This window comes from Sus scrofa, chromosome 3 (genome assembly GCF_000003025.6).
Source record: "Sus scrofa isolate TJ Tabasco breed Duroc chromosome 3, Sscrofa11.1, whole genome shotgun sequence".
In the NCBI taxonomy this organism is placed as follows: domain Eukaryota; kingdom Metazoa; phylum Chordata; class Mammalia; order Artiodactyla; family Suidae; genus Sus; species Sus scrofa.
Window position 1 is genome coordinate 24035044 of NC_010445.4, and position 17198 is coordinate 24052241.

The window sequence follows — 17198 nt, forward strand, 5'->3', positions numbered from 1 at the left end:
TGCTGTCCAGCAGAGTGGTGGGGAGCTCTGAGCAGGCGAGACACGGGCTCCGCCGCCACAGGCGGGTGCTAGGTTTTTTATAGACAGAGGTTGTTGTGTGGAGCCCTGTGGTCTGAGGCCTCGGGGCTGTCTTGTCTTTGGGAACACATATGCTGCCCGGGCCTCTTGGACAAGAAGGAATCTGCGTGCTTTGAGGCCTTGTTTCATTTTCCACCTAAGAAAGATGACCACTTGCATCACTCCTGGGGGCAAGGAGACCTCCCCAATTACACATGTGCAGTAAGATTCCTAGGGGTCAGAAAGAAAGGGGGCGCCAGGCCGTAGCAAGTCCTGACACCGTCCCAGCATCCTTTGCTCTGGAAGCCACCTTTGTCAAAAGATGCACGTGCACACTGGGGAGGGTCCTATGTCCAGTCAGGTGTGAGAATTAAAACAAGATAATTGGCTAAAGAGGAACAGAGAACCCAGAAGAACAGGCCTGTATAAGTGACATAAATCACCTCTCTGGTGTGCTCCCCACTCGGGGGCGGGGGGGGGGGGGTGCCTGCACCCGCACTCCTCTTTAGGGTGTGTATTGCTGCTTTGCTTTTTTTTTTTTTTTTTTTTTGTCATTTTGCCTTTTCTGGGGCTGCTCCCGTGGCATATGGAGGTTCCCAGGCTAGGGGTCTAGGGGTCTAATCGGAGCTATAGCTACTGGCCTATGACAGAGCCACAGCAACGAGGGATCCGAGCTGCATCTGCAACCTACACCGCAGCTCACAGCAACGCCAGATCCTTAATCCACTGAACGAGGCCAGGCCTGAACCCACAACCTCATGGTTCCTAGTCGGATTCATTAATGATGGGAACTCCTTACTGCTTTGCTTCTGATTTTAATAAATAAACCACCTCTCCAGTGCTCTCCTACATGTTGTACTGTGACTGTAACAGTAAACTTTCTATCTGTTTTTACAAGTCTTTGCCTCCTAGACACATGCTTGCTTTCAGCAGGAGGCAAGAAGCAGGGCCATTCTGCTTTTGGCCTCGAGCTGGTCTCGTGGCCAGGATTCCTGGTTTTCACCCAGGCTGCCCAGGTTCAATTCCTGAGCAGAGAATTAAGATCTCATTCCAAGCCATCCCTCACTGCTGTCTCTCCGAGGTCAGGGTCACCATTTAACCTGGACCCCTCAAAGCACGTGGCCCCCCTGTTTAACTGGACAGCTATCCCATGCCAACTATGTGTCTGGCCTGGCTGGGACATGGTGCAACCTTTAAGGAGCTCATGGTTTAGACAGAGAGATTAAACATGCATGCAAGTCATCCATCACGGTTGTGCCAACGAAATTTTTTTTTTTTTGAAGGAGCTGAATCTCTCGTCTAACACATGTTCTATGGTGATCGTTTATAAAAGTAACTCTACGTTAAACCTTTTCCCCCTAAATATTCACAAATATGCCCCCAAGAAAGATGAAGCCAGAGAACACAGTGCATGACAGCGAGAATCGGTGCAGATCTGTTTCCACGCTGGAGGAAGTCAGGCAGGCGGGGGTGCAGGAGTCGGCGGGGGGGCTCCCCAGAACAGTGCCTGCCCGGGCCCTCCCACCTGCTGACCCAGGAGGCCTCAGGCCCAGGAGGGCTCAGCATCTAACATGAGTCCCTGGATTGGCTGAGGATCGGCCTCAGACACGTGGCCGTCGGGAAGGGATGTCACTCGGCCGCCCCACCTGTCGGAGCAGCTCAGGGAGATGGCGTGTACTTTCACATCGTTTTTCTCCTTGAGTCTTTGGACTTCCCTGAGAATAAGCCTGCGGCTTGTGTCTGGCTTGCCGTCGGTCAGGAGATACAGTGCTTCCACATCAGGAAAACTGAAAGCTTTCTGAAAGAGCACACAGATTGTCGGGCTCAGGGGAGGGACCATCCAGGACAGGCAGAAACCGCCGACCTGCTGTCCCCAAGGGCAAAGTCTGGGTGCCATTGACGTGCCATTAAGACTGAGAGCCTCCCCCTCTCAGCCTGTGACAGACCAGGACGCTGCTGAGGTTTGGGAGATGAGCACGGCACACTCCCCAGCTGGTTAACCCCAAGCAAGTCACTTAACCTCTCTGGGCCTCTGTATCCTCATCTATAAAGTGAGAACAGGAGTTCCTGTGGTGGCGCAGGGGAAACGAATCTGACTAGCATCCGTGAGGACATGGGTTCCATCCCTGTCCTTGCTAGGTGGGTTGGGGATCTAGCATTGCCGTGAGCTATGGTGTAGGTGGCAGATGTGGCTCAGATCTTGAGTTGCTGTGCCTGTGGCATAGGCTGGCAGCTGTGGCTCCGATCTGACCCTGAGCCTGGGAACTTCCATATGCTTCAGGTGTGGCCTTAAAAAGCAAAATAAATACATAAATATTTAAAAATTTTTAAAAAAGTGAGAACAGCAAGAATCTCCTTCTCACTGGGTTGGTGGAAAGATGAAATGATTTAATATTTAGTAAATTCTAAAGTGCACTTTGTCGGAGTTCCCATCGTGGCTCAGTGGTTAACGAATCTGACTAGGAACCATGAGGTTGTGGGTTCGATCCCTGGCCTCGCTCAGTGGGTTAAGGATCCAGCGTTGCCACGAGCTGTGGTGTAGGTCGCAGACTTGGCTCAGATCCTGCATTGCTATGGCTGTGGTGTAGGCCAGCGGGTACAGCTCCAATTCGACCCCTAGCCTGGGAACCTCCATATGCCGTGGGTGCAGACCTAGAAAAGACAATCAATCAATCAAGTGCACTTCGTACACTCTGTTGTATCTCATCTGTATAATAGCAGGATAGGGGTGATGGTATTTCTGCTTTGCTGCTGGGTCAGGCGGGGTGGGGTGGGGAACTTACCAGTAATGCCTGCAAGACGGAGGTGCTCCCCTGGGCATGCAGGTGCGTCACCCACTGCATAGCCTCGTGACAGGCTGTGTCTGTGGTTTCCACCAGAGTGTCCTGCCATGCCTGCAGGCCTTCTGCAAAGCTGAGCAGGTTAAAACTGGGGAGAGGGAAGGAGTGGGCGGAAGAGCAGAGGAGAAAGAGATTGGTTAGAACACGTCAGTCTGTACTGACCTCAGGGGAAATAACCTCCGCCCCCTGAAGATCCTACCGCAAGCTCCCCACCCCGCCCCCCGAACTCTGACCACCTGGGAATGAGAAAGCACACGGTGAAGATTCTGGATGCAGACAGAATTAGATTTAAATCCTACCCCAGGAGTTCCCGTTGTGGCTGAGTGCTAACAAACCCAACTGGTATCCATGAGTATATGGGTTCGATTCCTGGCCTTGCTCAGTGGGTTAAGGTTCTGGCATTCTGGCATTGCTGCAGTGTAGGTTGCAGATGTGGCTGGGACCCCACGTTGCTGTGGCTGTGGTGTAGGCTGGCAGCTACAGCTCCAATTGGACCCCTAGCCTGGGAACTTCCATATGGTGTGGGTGCAGCCCTAAAGAGGCAAAAAAATAAAAAAATAAATTCCACCCCAGCCACTTACTGGTTTTGGGATCTTGGGCAAATTATTTAACTTCTCTATAGCCCTTGTTTCCTTTTCTGAAGAATAGGAATAAGAATAGGATTGTGGGAGTTCCCGTAGTGGCGCAGTGGTTAACAAATCCGACTAGGAACCATGAGGTTGCGGGTTCGATCCCTGCCCTTGCTCAGTGGGTTAACGATCCGGCGTTGCCGTGAGCTGTGGTGTAGGTTGCAGACGCGGCTCGGATCCCGCGTTGCTGTGGCTCTGGCGTAGGCCGGTGGCTACAGCTCGGATTCAACCCCTAGCCTGGGAACCTCCATATGCCGCAGGAGCGGCCCAAGAAATAGCAACAACAACAACAACAACAAAAAGACAAAAAAAAAAAAAAAAGAATAGGATTGTGGTGAGGACTGAATGACAGTATGCATGCAAAGTGCTTGGCACAAAGAAACTTCTTTATAAATGTCTGGTTTTTTGTTTGTTTGTTTGTTTGTTTTTTTAAATGGCTGCACCCACTGCATATGGATGTTCCCAGGCCAGGGATCAACTCTGAGCTGCAGGTGCAACCTAGGCAACAGCTGTAGCAACCCACTGCAGGATCCTTTAACCCACTGCGCTGGGCAGGGGATCAAACTCTTCCCTCTGTAGCAACCCAAGCTGCTGCAGTTGGATTCTCAACCCACTGTACCACTGTGGGAACTCCAATGTCTGCTCTTTTTAATATAAAGGCAAGAATGAGTCCCAGCCTAGGACCAGTCTCCTGCTGTTTCCTCAGGGTAAACCCTTCTGGGTAGAGAAAACAAACCACCCCAAAACTCTCTTAAAAAAAAAAAATCACAACCAATTTGGAGTTCCCGTCATGGCTCAGTGGTTAATGAACCCGACTAGGAACCATGAAGTTGCGGGTTCAATCCCTGGCCTCACTCAGTGAGTTAAGGATCCGGCATTGACGTGAGCTGTGGTGTAGGTCACAGACCCAGCTCAGATCCCTTGTTGGCTGTGGCTGTGGTGTAGGCCAGTAGCTGTAGCTCCGATTGGATTCCTAGCCTGGGAACCTCCATATGCTGCTGGTGCAGGCCTAAAAAGACAAAAGACAAAAAAAAAAAAAAAAAAACCTGAAATCCACAATTCAAGGCCCCCAGGTGGTTCCTTGGATCTGCTTGCAGTTGTCCCTGGACCTGATGGATTTCTAAAAACCGCTTTACTTTGACTGCAGAAGGCAATGTTCTCTCCTGCTAGCCAGAAGCCTCCAGGCCTTTTGGAACTGGGGAGGGGGACGGGGTCCTGGCCAGGGAAGCCTCAGGGACTACCCCTTGGAGCTTCCTGACTCCCACCCTCCCTCACCCCTGCCTCATACCTGTCACAGTGCTTCCGCAGCTGTTCCCAGATGAGCAGAGTGAGCTCCGTCTTCACCTGCTGCAGGTAGGGGCCCATGGATCCCGACGTGTCCAGCAGGATGCACACTTTGCTCTCCAAAATGGCACCGAACAGCCGGCGGCTCCCTGCTCGGGGTGAGGGTGGGGGCAGAGGCAGGGGAGGCATGAGGGCACCTTTCCTCACTGAAGCCATCAAATACAAGGTCTGGCAATACCCATTTGCCTGCCTGATCACTGATCAGATGTGAATTCACCAAGAGATGCCTCTGTGGGGTTGCTAGAGGGGTCTGTCCAGGGGCAGAGCTGGTCGGTGGTCTGGGCTCTGGGAGGTCAAGGTTTCCGTGGGGGCTCTGCCTGTGATGACTTGTCCTAGTGATTAAACGGCCCTGGGCTTGAGTTTCCTCATCCCTAAAGTTAAGGGATTGGCTTTGGTGGTGTCTATATTGTCTGGGGCTGGAAACAAAGTCATAGAGCATATGGAATCCTGTTGACTGGCCAATAGAAATCGAGTGAGGGAGGTCCCGTTGTGGCGCAGTGGAAATGAATCCGACTAGGAACCATGAGGTTGCGAGTTCGATCCCTGGCTTTGCTTAGTGGGTTAAGGATCCTGCATTGCTGTGCCTGTGGTGTAGGCTGGGAGCTGTACCCTAATTAGACCCCTAATCTGGGAACCTCCATGTGCCATGGGTGCGGCCCCAGAAAGACAAAAAAAAAAAAAAAAAAAAGGAGAACAGAGGCTGCTTCTCACCAGGAGCCCCTCCCATCGCTACCTTCATGGACCAGCTCCACAGGCCCCATCAACACTAAACTGAGGCTCCTGCGGAGCAGCCCCTGTCACGCCTGGGAGGCGGGTGTGGGAGACGGCCTGGCAGAGCTGACCGGACAGGCCGGCTTCTCTCGGGTGCCTGGCCCATGCGCCACCTCCCCGTCACCTGTCCTCTGCCTGACCTCTGAACCCAGCAATCATGTTGCCTCCCATGGGTGACAGTTTGTGAGTGCCTGGCCTGGGAAGGTGGGTCTGGGGTCCCTGGGTTTCCCTTCCCCTTGCGCCCTCCGCCCCCCAGGACAGCAGGCAGGCTCACCGGACAGCAGCCACTGCAGCCTCTGGATGTAGCGTCGCATCACCCTCTCCAGGCATGTGATGTACACTTCGAGTTCCCTGGGCGTGCATTGAATGTGTCTCACCATGCCCTGGACCCAGTGAGCAAAGGCAAATTTCCCCCCATCAGCTATTTCTTTTTTTTTTTTTTTTTTTTTTTTTTTTTTTGTCTTTTTGCCATTTCTTGGGCCGCTCCCGTGGCATATGGAGGTTCCCAAGCTAGGGGTCGAATCAGAGCTACAGCTGCCGGCCTATGCCACAGCCACACCACATCCACATGCCAATGCCAGATCCCAGCCGAGTCTGGGACCTACTTCACAGCTCACAGCAACGGCTGGATCCTTAACCCACCAAGCGAGGCCAGGGATCAAACATGCATCCTCATGGGCAGTAGCCAGGTTCATTATCACTGAGCCAGGACAGGAACTCCCTGTTTTTTTTTTTTTGGCTGTCCCCATAGCATATGAAAATTCCTGGGCCAAGGACCAAACCTTTGCCACAGCAGTGACAGCACTGGATCCGTATCTGCTGCATCGCAAGGGTATTCCTCAAAACACTTTAAGGGTATCTTCGTTTGTTTAAAAGTTTTTTTTTTTTTTATTGAACTACCAAATGCATGATTCTGGGAAGGTGTGGGAGGATTGGGATGATGGTTTTGTGGCAAATGTGGTCACTGTAATGATACAAACACAGTATCTAAATTTTAAATAGAAAACCCTCAAGACTTTCCCGTTGTGGCTCAGTGGTTAACGAATCCGACTAGGAACCATGAGATTGTGTGTTCAATCCCTAGCCTTGCTCAGTGAGTTAAGGATCTGGTGTTGCTGTGAGCGGTGGTGTAGGTTAGAGACACAGCTTGAATCCCGCACTGCTGTGGCTCTGGCGTAGGCCGGTGGCTACGGCTCCAATTAGACCACTCGCCTGGGAACCTCCATATGCCGTGGGAGCAGCCCTAGAAAAGACAAAAAAAAACCAAAAACCCTTAATGGTAGGATGGGAGATTTATAAATTTCAAACTAAAGGATAACCTGGAAGTTCCCGTTGTGGCTCAGCAGTTAACCTGACTAGTATCCATGAGGATGTGGGTTTGATCCCTGGCCTCACTCAGTTGGGTTAAGGATCTGGCATTGCTGTGAGCTGTGGTGTAGGCCACAGACAAGGCTTGGTTACGGTGTTGCTGTGGCTGTGGAGTAGGCTGGCAGCTGCAGCTCTGTTTGATCCCTGACTGGTAACTTCCATATGCCATGGGTATGGCCCTAAAAAGCAAAAAAAAAAAAAAAGAATAGAATGGATTAAAAAAAAAAAAAAAAAGGATGGGAAGGGGGAGCAGCATGATTAAACTCCCATAAAATTTTTCTGGTAGATAATTTTAAATTTCTTGGCAATTTTTAGTTTTATTTTGTCCCCTAATGGTGATAATGTCACATCAAAGGGCAAGGAGAGAAAATGGGGTCTTTTTTGAAGCATGGTTAGATTTTTGTTTTATACTAAATTTACTTGTTCCAGTGTCAAAGCAATAAAAAAAAATTACCTAAAAACTAGAAAACAGAGAAGAAAAGCCCCTCACCTCCTGTCATAACCCCTTTTCCCAGCCATCTCAACAGAACCACCATCCGCACTGAGGGACAGTGTTCTTACTGGTAAATATTCCAGCCACTGCCCTATGTTCTCAACAACTGGTTCTAATCCTCACTCCAGGAGTTCCTGTTGTGGCTCAGAGGTTAAGGAACCCAACTAGTATCCATGAGGATGTGGGTTCAATCCCTGGCCTCACTCAGTGGGTTAGGGATGCGGCGTTGCCATGAGCTGTGGGGTAGGTTGTAGACATGGCTGGGATCCTGCAATGCTGTGGCTGTGGCATAGGCTGGCGGCTACAGCGCCAATTAGATTCCTAGCCAGGGAACCTCCATGTGCTATGGGTGTAGCCCTGGAAAAAAAAAAAAAAGACAAAAAAAAAAATTTCTCACTCCAGTGAGCCCCTCTAACCATCAGGTACTCTGAGGGGCTGACTTTCTTCCAACAAGATTCTGCATCTCCTATTGCCTTAGGGCAGCCCCTCTTTGGAGGATGGGGTTCTGAGAAGCAGGAACAGAAGTGGGAGGGGTACATTTATATGTAGTTTTCCCCAACACACTTGCCCATTGGTGCCTGAGAAGAGGCAGGAGCTGGGAGAGAAAATATGATCTTAAAAGACAAAAAAAAAAAAAAAAAAAAAAAAAAAATTAACTGGAGTTGCCGTCGTGGCACAGTGGTTAACGAATCCGACTAGGAACCATGAGGTTTTGGGTTCAGTCCCTGCCCTTGCTTAGTGGGTTAAGGATCCGGCATTGCCGTGAGCTGGGTGGGGTGTAGGTTGCAGACGCGGCTTGGATCCCACGTTGCTGTGGCTCTGGCGTAGGCCGGTGGCTACAGCTCCGATTCGACCCCTAGCCTGGGAACCTCCATATGCCTCGGGAACGTCCCAAGAAATAGCAAAAAGCCAAAAAAAAAAAAAAAAAAAAAAAAAGGAAAAAAAAGAAAATATGATCTTGACTTACATTGACCTCTATGCTGGGGACCACACTGCAGTGTATGGCTGAGGCCGAGGCCGAGGCCGACGTCTGTATTGACTTTTGATGAGTGCATCTGGGACCCAAGTATCTGGAGATCTCCATCTTCAGTCTTTTTAGACCATAATTTGCTACCCACTTGGGAATAAAGGAAAAACTGTTATCTTAGGTTATTCAGGCTTAATTGAACAATTGAGTCATTTATTAAATTTTTTTTTTTTTTTTTTGCTTTTTAGGACCACCTGCGGCATATGGAAGTTCCCAGGCTAGGGGTCCAATGGGAGCTGTAGCTGCAGGCCTACGCCACAGCCATACCAACCCAGCTAGCAGCAATGCCTGATCCTTAACCCACTGAGCAAGGCGAGGGATTGAACCCACATCCTCATGGATACTAGTTGGATTCTTAACCTGCTGAGCCATAATGGCTCATGTTTTAAGATTTAAGATTCTTTAATACAAGAATCTGTCTTGCATTTGAAATGTGGGGCTCCTAGGTCCTCACTGAGCCTCCGTCACATGCAAATTCCTGCCCTAATGCTGGGGAGAGATGCATGAGAAATACAGAGAATGGGGAGCAAAATTTATTAAGCACTTACTATTCTCTAGTCTGGGGGACACTGTTGCTTCCCCAATTTCCATTTCGACCCTCTCCCACGACATCTGCATGGAAACCCTGATTGGTCTAAAGTTTAGACTCTAAACAAATTAGGATAAGTCTCATTCTCCTTGTCACAATGAAAAGTACAAGAACGGGTGGGTTTAAAGCAATCAGAGCATAGCATCCAGGAGTGGGCCAATCAGAATCAAGCTCAGACTTCTTTGACTTGTTGTGGGAAGAAAAGATATTCTATCTTCTGGATCTGAACCAGAAAAGGGGTTTTTGCAGCATGTGTCCAAAAGGATCTGATACCACTTAAGTACTTGACACAAAATATACTTCAATTAATCAGCAATCCTATTAAGGTACAATTATCTTCATTTTGTAAACAAAGACTGAATGACTTACCCGAGGTCACCCAGCTAGGAAGTGGCAGAACAAGGTTCCCATGTGGGTCTATTTAATCCTTATCCTGACTCTTTTTTTTCTCTCTCTCTCTTTTTTTCTTTTGGCCATGCATGTGGCATGAGGAAGTTCCTGGGCAGGGGATCAAACCCTCGCCATAGCAGTGACCCAAGCTGCTGCAGTGACAATGCTTGGTCCTTAACCCATTGCACCACACGGGAACTCCATTATTTCTGATGCTTTAAACAGTCCTTTTAAGCAGGTTTGGCCTCAATTCCAAGTATGCCCACCTTCCTAGAAATACGGTGGGTGGAAGGAATTATTGCCTGGGGGCTTTTGCTGGTGACCACAGCGTAGTACCTCTTGGCTTGAGCAGACTCTGTCCTTCCTGGGCAATGCAATAGAAGAGCTAGTCCTTCTTAGGCCTCTCCCTTGAGGGTATTTCCTGTACACAAAACCTGGGAGAAAGAGAGTAGAGTTACCTGGGGCCATTTTCTTACTCCCACAGTTTTCTTACTCCCACAGTTTTCTTACTTCCACAGTTCCCTTTCTCATGTCAGTTTCTCTGTCAATCAAGTCAGCTGTAACATTCCTCAAGTGCAATTTGCTGAGAGACAGGAGGGAGGCTGTTGGATGGATCTGGGGAGGCACCCTGGGCCCTCCCTTCTCCACACGACAGGAAGCTGGCACTGGGACCTGTGCCACTTTGCAGCCATCGGGCTGGCCTGGGAGACTCATCTCCACTCCCTTCCTGGTGGGTCTGAGGACCACGCCACTCGTGGACAGAGTGGGAGTGCTGAGCCCGGGCACCTGGGGAGATCTCTGATACCAACCCTTGCCTGCGTCAAGACTTTGCAAGCTCATTTCCCTGGGCTGGGAGACCTGAGCGATTTGAGGACAGGCCTGCTGGGGGGTGGGAGTGGGGGCGGGGCATGGCTGCCCAGGACCCGTGACAGCTGGAGTGTCTCCTTCCCTCGGGGCCCAATGACCTTCCAGGTCCCACAGGACGAGGGGGCTGTCTGGACACTTGTGTAGCCTCCAACTTACCCACGTTATTCCCCGTCTCTGTATAAAACAGCGAGAGAGATGTCTCTGTGTCCCTTGATTTGGTCTTCCTCCTCAGCTCTGCAGTTCCTTCTTTCACTGGCTGGGCGGCAGCTAAAGGACATTTGGCCTGTTGGCTGGAGCAGCCTCAAGGGTTTATGTGGTAAAGTCATGCTGCTTGGCTTAGGGACGTATCAACTTCCACTATGTTCTGTCCGCCCCCCCACTTCTTTTAGGGCTCAGCCCTAAAAAAGCATATGAAATTTCCCAGGCTAGGGGTTGAATCGAAGCTATAGCCACCTGCCTATGCCACAGCCACAGCCACCCAGGATCCGAGCCGCATCTGCCACCTACACCATAGCCCATGGCAACACTGGATTCTTAAACCACCGAGCGAGGCCAGAGATCGAACCCCCACCCTCCTGGATACTAGTCGGATTCATTTCCGCTGGGCCACAATGGGAACTCCGTTCTGCCCTTGAAATGGGGCTTCAAGGTGGCTTTGAGGTCCTTTGGGACCACCCAGGTCCTCTGGCCTCAGCTGGAGCTGTAAAGCTAGAGCATCGAATATTTGCCAGGCTTGGTGTGAAGTGCTCCCTGAAACCTGTCTTGTTTTATCCTCAGAGTCTCCTAGGTTACAGATGAGATAAATGGAACTCAGAGCCAGTAAGAAGCAGAGCAGATTCCACCCAGGTCTTGCTGAGTGGAACCCTTCCAGAACTCTGCTCTGAATCACTCTGCTATGTCTTTGACATTTGAAGTAAGAGACATGGTCTTAGGTTCTATGGGCTGAGTATTTTCATAAAAGTACTGGTGCCCTGTCATGATTGGCTGGCACCAGATAATCTCCTTAGCTCCTCTGAGCCAGAATTTCTTCATCAGTAAAATGGGGGAACTAATATACTCCCTACCCTATAGGACTTTTTTTTTTTTTTGGTGTTTTTTTGTCTTTTTAGGGCCACACCCTTGGCATATGGAGGTTCCCAGGCTTGGGGTTGAATCAGAGCTGTAGCCACTGGCCTACACCACAGCCACAGCAATGCCAGATCCAAGCTGTGTCTGCAACCTACACCACAGTTCACGGCAACACCCGATCCTTAGGCCACTGATCAAGGCCAGGGATCAAACCTGCGTCCTCATGGATGCTAGTCAGATTCATTTCCACTGAGCTGTGACAGGAACTCCCGGGATTTTTTTTTTAAGGTTTACTTTTTTGGCTGCTTCTGAAAGGGATCGAACCCATGGCACTGCAGCAACCAGAGTCACAGCAGAACAACGCTGGATCCTTAACCCACTGAGCCATCACCGAACTCCACATAGGACTTTATTTTTTATGACACCTGCAACATGTGGAAGTTTCCAAGCTAGTGGTTGACTCAGAGGTGCAGCTGCCAGCCTACACCATAGCCACAGCCACAGCAATGCCAAATCCGGGCTGCGTCTGTAACCTACATTGCAGCTCACAGCAATGCCGGATCCTTAACCCACTGGGCAAGGCCAGAGATTGAACCCCCATCCTCATGGATACTAGTCAGGTTCCTAACCCACTAAGCCACAATGAGAACTTCCCCACATAGGACTTTAAACGGGACAATCGTAGCAGAAGGGCTAGCGCATGATTGAGATTCACGACCATTCGTCACTGTAGTTTTTACTGTCATCACTAATCCACGTCTCAGCCATGCTTGTCCATCCCTCCACCCACCGTGGCCATGCCTTACCTGGGAGGATGCCCACTTTGCCACTGAGTGGACGCCATAGTAGAGTTTTCAAGGGGGGACTCTTCTCTCTGTCAGAGGCATCCTTAATGCTCTGGAAAACAGGCAGTCTTTCCCATCAGAGGCCCGTTCTCTGCCGCAGGCAGTACCCCAGTCACCCCAACCTCAACCTGCCAAGTAGGGGCCTTTGCAGGGAGTAGCCTAAGGAAGCGGACTTCTCTCATACTTGTCCCATCTCCTGTAGCAGATACGGAGAGGATGCTGGGTTTTGAGGCGAAAAAATGTGTGTGTGTGTGGTGTGGTGTGTTACAAGAGGAGGCCTGCTAGGACAACTGTGGGGATTTGCCAGAACTTTCTTCACCAGTTATCCACTCCACTCCTCTTCCTAGTGGACTGGAATTTCTGGGCCTCCAGCTTGACAAGCAACCACTCAGGGAACTTCTGCACCCTACCAGGCGCCTCAACTTTAAGGGAGGGATTCCTCCATTCCTGGAATGTGGTGACAGTTAAAGTTACCCAGAGCCCTGGACCAGCTGAGGAGACCTCTGGGTGATCGGCTGTGAAAACGTCAGGAGCTGGCACCCTCCTCCTGTGTCAGGAGGCCCCTCTGAGGCCCTGGTGCAGCCCAAGCCTCCTTGTGCTGAACCAGCTCAGGGACCACTGAAGGTCCAGGCGGCAGACCCCGAGATTCTGGGGTTTTCCCTCAGAATTTGGGAAGACAGGAGGGGGCCACAGCTCTGGGCCAGCTCCTGAAAGCTGGTGGATCTGCAAACGAGGGCAGTGCCTGTGTGGACAGAATCTTCTGGAAGTGCAGCCCCAGGGAAGGATGGATTTCTTCATTCTGAAAATGTGCTGTGTTCACCAGGGTCTGTCCATTGGTAAAACACGGAACAGCTCTCAGGTCTGACTGCCCCTTCTGCCCACAAGCAGTGTGAGTCTGGGGTCTTCCCCCAGATGCACTTCTAGAGGCCCCTTCTGATTGCTAAGGGGTGTTTTATGCAGCACAGATGTGACAGGCTGTGAATGGGGATCGCGCCCCCGCCCCCTGGCAGGCATGGGGCCACCCTCCAGCTCCTACTAGGTCCCTGAAAACCTCGGGCAGCAGCAGCAAGAGCCCATGAGATGCTCCAATGCCCTAATTCCTTTGCCCCTGAGAGCCCCTTCAGCATGAAGCTCCTGCCTTACAACCATGGTGGGTAGCAGTGGGTACCAACCCCATGGAATCCTTGGTATCACAAAGCTGGAACAGCCAGGCAGAGCCAAAGGGGTGGGGGGCGGCCACAAGGCCCCAGAACTGAGAAGCAACCACACCCCCACCCCGTTGCTTCTCCTTGGAGATCGGGGACACTGATCACCGAGGACCCCCCGCCCCGCCCCGCCCCCCCGCCGGTCTGGGGTCTGGGGGCCTGGCCCAGGCCGCTTCAAGACCCAGGAAAGACAAGGAGACAAGGTGGAAACAAAATCCTCTGTGTGTTATTCGGGAGGGGAGTCAAACCATTCTGGCCACGGAAGGCGCTGTGGCTCTGGGGGGACAGAGCTTCCTGGGTGGACTTCTTGGCTTGAGCGCCTTCGGCTTTTCTCTCAGGAGGGCAGCGCTGTCCTGTTCTTTTCCAGACTGGTTCTTCAGGGAGGACACGAGCAGGGCGCACTGCAGCGAGGGTGGGGAGGGTTAGCAGCGTCCGGCAGCCGGTCTCCACCGCAGGGGGCGCTCGCGCATGCGCGCGCGCAAACACACATATGCCCGCAGCAGGTGCGACTAGGGCCCCTGGGCTCTTCCTTCTGTCCCTAGAGGGCTGCCTAGGGCTGCCTGCGGCTGACAGCCCTGTGGATCAAGCCTATGAATAGTAAGTACCAAGGCTGGAGGACCTGGGATGCATCAGATGCTGGGCTACTTAGTGCCTGGGAGTCTCACACCCCCTTGCCAACAAGACATGCAACTACACCGGCAGGGCAAGGGTTATCTCATCCCCATTTTATGAGTGAGGAAACAAAAGCTTACAAACTCAAAGGACTTTCCCAAGGCCACACTATGACCACGGAGAGTGACTTGATCCCAGGTGGGCCTTGTTCCAAAGCCAGTGCTCTCTCCATATGTGGACTCAGCATCTCTCCATATATGGCGGTCAGCTCACCATGTGCCCAAAGCTGACTCCAGATGCTGGCAGAATAGTGGTGTAATACTTGATTCCTGTGCCTACATGTTTCACAACTGCCTGACAGCTTCTCCAATAATCATGCTCAGTCAAAGCACTAGAAGACACCACTCGAATGAAAATAATATTATGCAAAGAATGGGTTGAACCATTATTGCCCATTAACACCTTGTAAATGAGTTTTACCAGATGAAGGAAGAGGACAAACATGTACCTGATAAGCAGTTTTAAAAAGCCCCAAAGGAGTTCCTGCCGTGGCTCAGTGGTAACAAAACCAACTAGTATCCATGAGGACTCGGGTTCAATCACTGGCCTTGCCTAGTGAGTTAAGGATCCAGTGTTGCTGTGAGCTGTGGTGTAGGTCGAAGACCCAGCCTGGATCCCAAGTTGCTGTGTCTGTGGTGCAGGCCGGCAGTTGCAGCTCTGATTGGACCCCTAGCCTGGGACCCTCCATATACTGCAGGTGCGGCCCTAAAAAGACTAAAATAAAATAATTAAAAGCACCGAAGAGAGGCCCTTTCTGGGAGGAAAATTAAGGCAGGGACCTGCCAATCTGTGGCCCTGCACCCCTCCCCCCCAGAAGCTCCCAATGTAGTCAGGGAGATGGCAGTCCTGACAGTGGTGGTGATTGAAATGTGTCAGCATAGTCTCCCCATCTTTTTTTTTTCTTTTTTTTGACTCTGGTCCTTTTAGGGTCACACCAGCAGCATATGGAGGTTCCCAGGCTAGGGGTCAAGTTGGAGCTGTAACTGCTGGCCTACGCCAGAGCCACAGCAACGTGGGATCTGAGCCGTATCTGCAACCTACACCACAGCTCACGGCAATGCCAGATCCTTAACCCCACTGAGTGAGGACAGGGATCGAACCCGCAACCTCATGGTTCCTAGGCAGATTCGTTAACCACTGAGCCATGACGGGAACTCCATAGTCTCCCCATCTTGGCCATGGTCACCTCTGTGCTCTTGGTCCATCCTCACGTCTTGAATGCCCTGCACCTCTATGTCCAGCCTTCCTCTTTATCCGCCTGCCTGAAGGATACTCCCACATATTATCTCACAGGCCCCCACAAACTCACCTTTGTTCTTGGCCCACTCTCCCTGAAGCCACTCCTGTTTTCTCTTCCCCAGCAAGGAACGTGGGAGTCACTCTGGGATTCTTCTTCTTCCTCAGCCCATACATTCAATCAGCCACAAGTGTGGTTAATTTATCTTAAAGACGTGTTCTCATGTCTGTTCCCTTACTTCCATTCTTATTGCTCCTCTCTCATCTTGCCTTGAACCGCTCGCCTCCCTTCTCTGAGGAGGTGACATTTTAACGAACATTGAATAATAAGGAGCAATCCATTGATGACCTGGGAGGGGAATGGCTGGCCAAGGAAATAGCAGGTGCAAAGGCCCTGAGTTTAGCAAGGAGCATGATGTGTTCAAGGATGTACAGGCCAGGATGAAAAGCACATGGACCTGAAACCAAGGACTTACAGGAAACTCTCCCGTTTCATTGGAAGCCTTGGGTGTCTGTGGATCAGCACAGAAAGCAGGAAGCTGATGTGGGGTGAGTTGTGTCCCCCCAAAAGACATGCTGAAATCCAAGCCCCAGGTACCCCTGAACATGACCTTACTTGGAAACAGGGCTTTTGTGGATGTAATTAAGGTGTAAGTAAATGAGATCATACTGGAAATGTGGGGCCTTCATCAGTACAACGGGTGTCTTTATAAGAGGAGAAGGGACACAGGTGCACTTGCGGGAGGAGAGCCATGTGGAGATGGAGGCGGGACCTGGAATTGTGCTGCCACAAGCTGAGGAATGCCAAGGATTGCTGGGGGCCAGGACCCCCTCCTGGACCAAACTTAGTCATAGTTCTCTGACCCTCTTTCTGACGAGGCTTCCACTTTAGCCTTCGGAGCCCAGTTTTAGCAAAGAATCCTGTTAAGCCTGTTTAGCAAGAAACTTCCTACCCTTGACATCTAACCAGGTTCCTCTTAGTAACTTTCCACCCATTGACCCTCTCACTCTGCTCATTGGCAGTAAATCCCCAGCTATCTCTGCTATGTAATCAGAGCTGAGTTCAATCTCTCTCCCCATTGCAGTTGTTTTCAATAATGTCCTCCTTTGCCTTTTTTTTTTTTTTTTTTTGCTTTTTAGGGCCACACTTGTGGCATATAGAGGTTCCCAGGCCAGGGGCAACTGCCAAGCCTACACCACAGCCACAGCAACACCAGATCCTTAACCCACTGAGCAAGGCCAGGGATCGAACCTGCATCCTCATGGATTCTAGTGGGGTTCGTTACCACTGAGCCACAACGGGAACTCCTTCTTTGTCATTTTTGATTCTTTCTTTCTTCGGCTGCACCTGCAGCATGTGGAAGTTTCTGGACCAGGGACTGAACCCGAGCCCCAGCAGTGATAATGCCGGATCTTTAACCCACTGAGCCAGCAGGGAACTCTTTCCTTGCCATTTTTAACAAGCACCCAATGCAATTTCACCACCAGAAAGAGGGATTCTCCTGAGAACTTGCGGGGGGGGGGGCCATGGCTCTTTTGACACTTTGATTTTAGACTTCTGGAACCATGAGAAAATCCGTGTCATTTTAAGGAACCAGTTTGTGGTACTTTATAGGGCATCCCTAGGACCCTACTGGAGAAGGCGGTGTAATCATTTGCTCCACACGTAAGGCATACCTTTTGGGAATAGCTGAGGGCCTTTTCCATCTCAGACATGATGGCATTGATGTCATCGCTCTCATAAATACCTGGAAACAAAGCACAGCATGAGCGTGGAGAAGGGGTGAAATTCCTGGC

At 50.9% G+C, this 17198-nt stretch overlaps 1 protein-coding gene across 5 annotated transcripts in view; it reads right to left on the bottom strand.

Annotated features, from left to right (window-relative positions):
• The window catches only part of VWA3A (von Willebrand factor A domain containing 3A), a 68747-nt gene that overhangs the window by 6208 nt on the left and 45341 nt on the right, over positions 1-17198 (bottom strand). For all 5 annotated transcript variants that reach the window (XM_021086489.1, XM_021086487.1, XM_021086486.1 and 2 more), the window contains 10 exons: positions 17079-17149; positions 13742-13894; positions 12250-12340; positions 10532-10642; positions 9845-9942; positions 8470-8619; positions 5916-6024; positions 4815-4959; positions 2841-2985; positions 1704-1855 (listed from right to left, as the gene is read on the bottom strand). In XM_021086489.1, the coding sequence (XP_020942148.1) occupies positions 1704-1855; positions 2841-2985; positions 4815-4959; positions 5916-6024; positions 8470-8619; positions 9845-9942; positions 10532-10642; positions 12250-12340; positions 13742-13894; positions 17079-17149 (1225 nt within the window). The remainder of the gene's footprint in view (positions 1-1703; positions 1856-2840; positions 2986-4814; positions 4960-5915; positions 6025-8469; positions 8620-9844; positions 9943-10531; positions 10643-12249; positions 12341-13741; positions 13895-17078; positions 17150-17198) is intronic.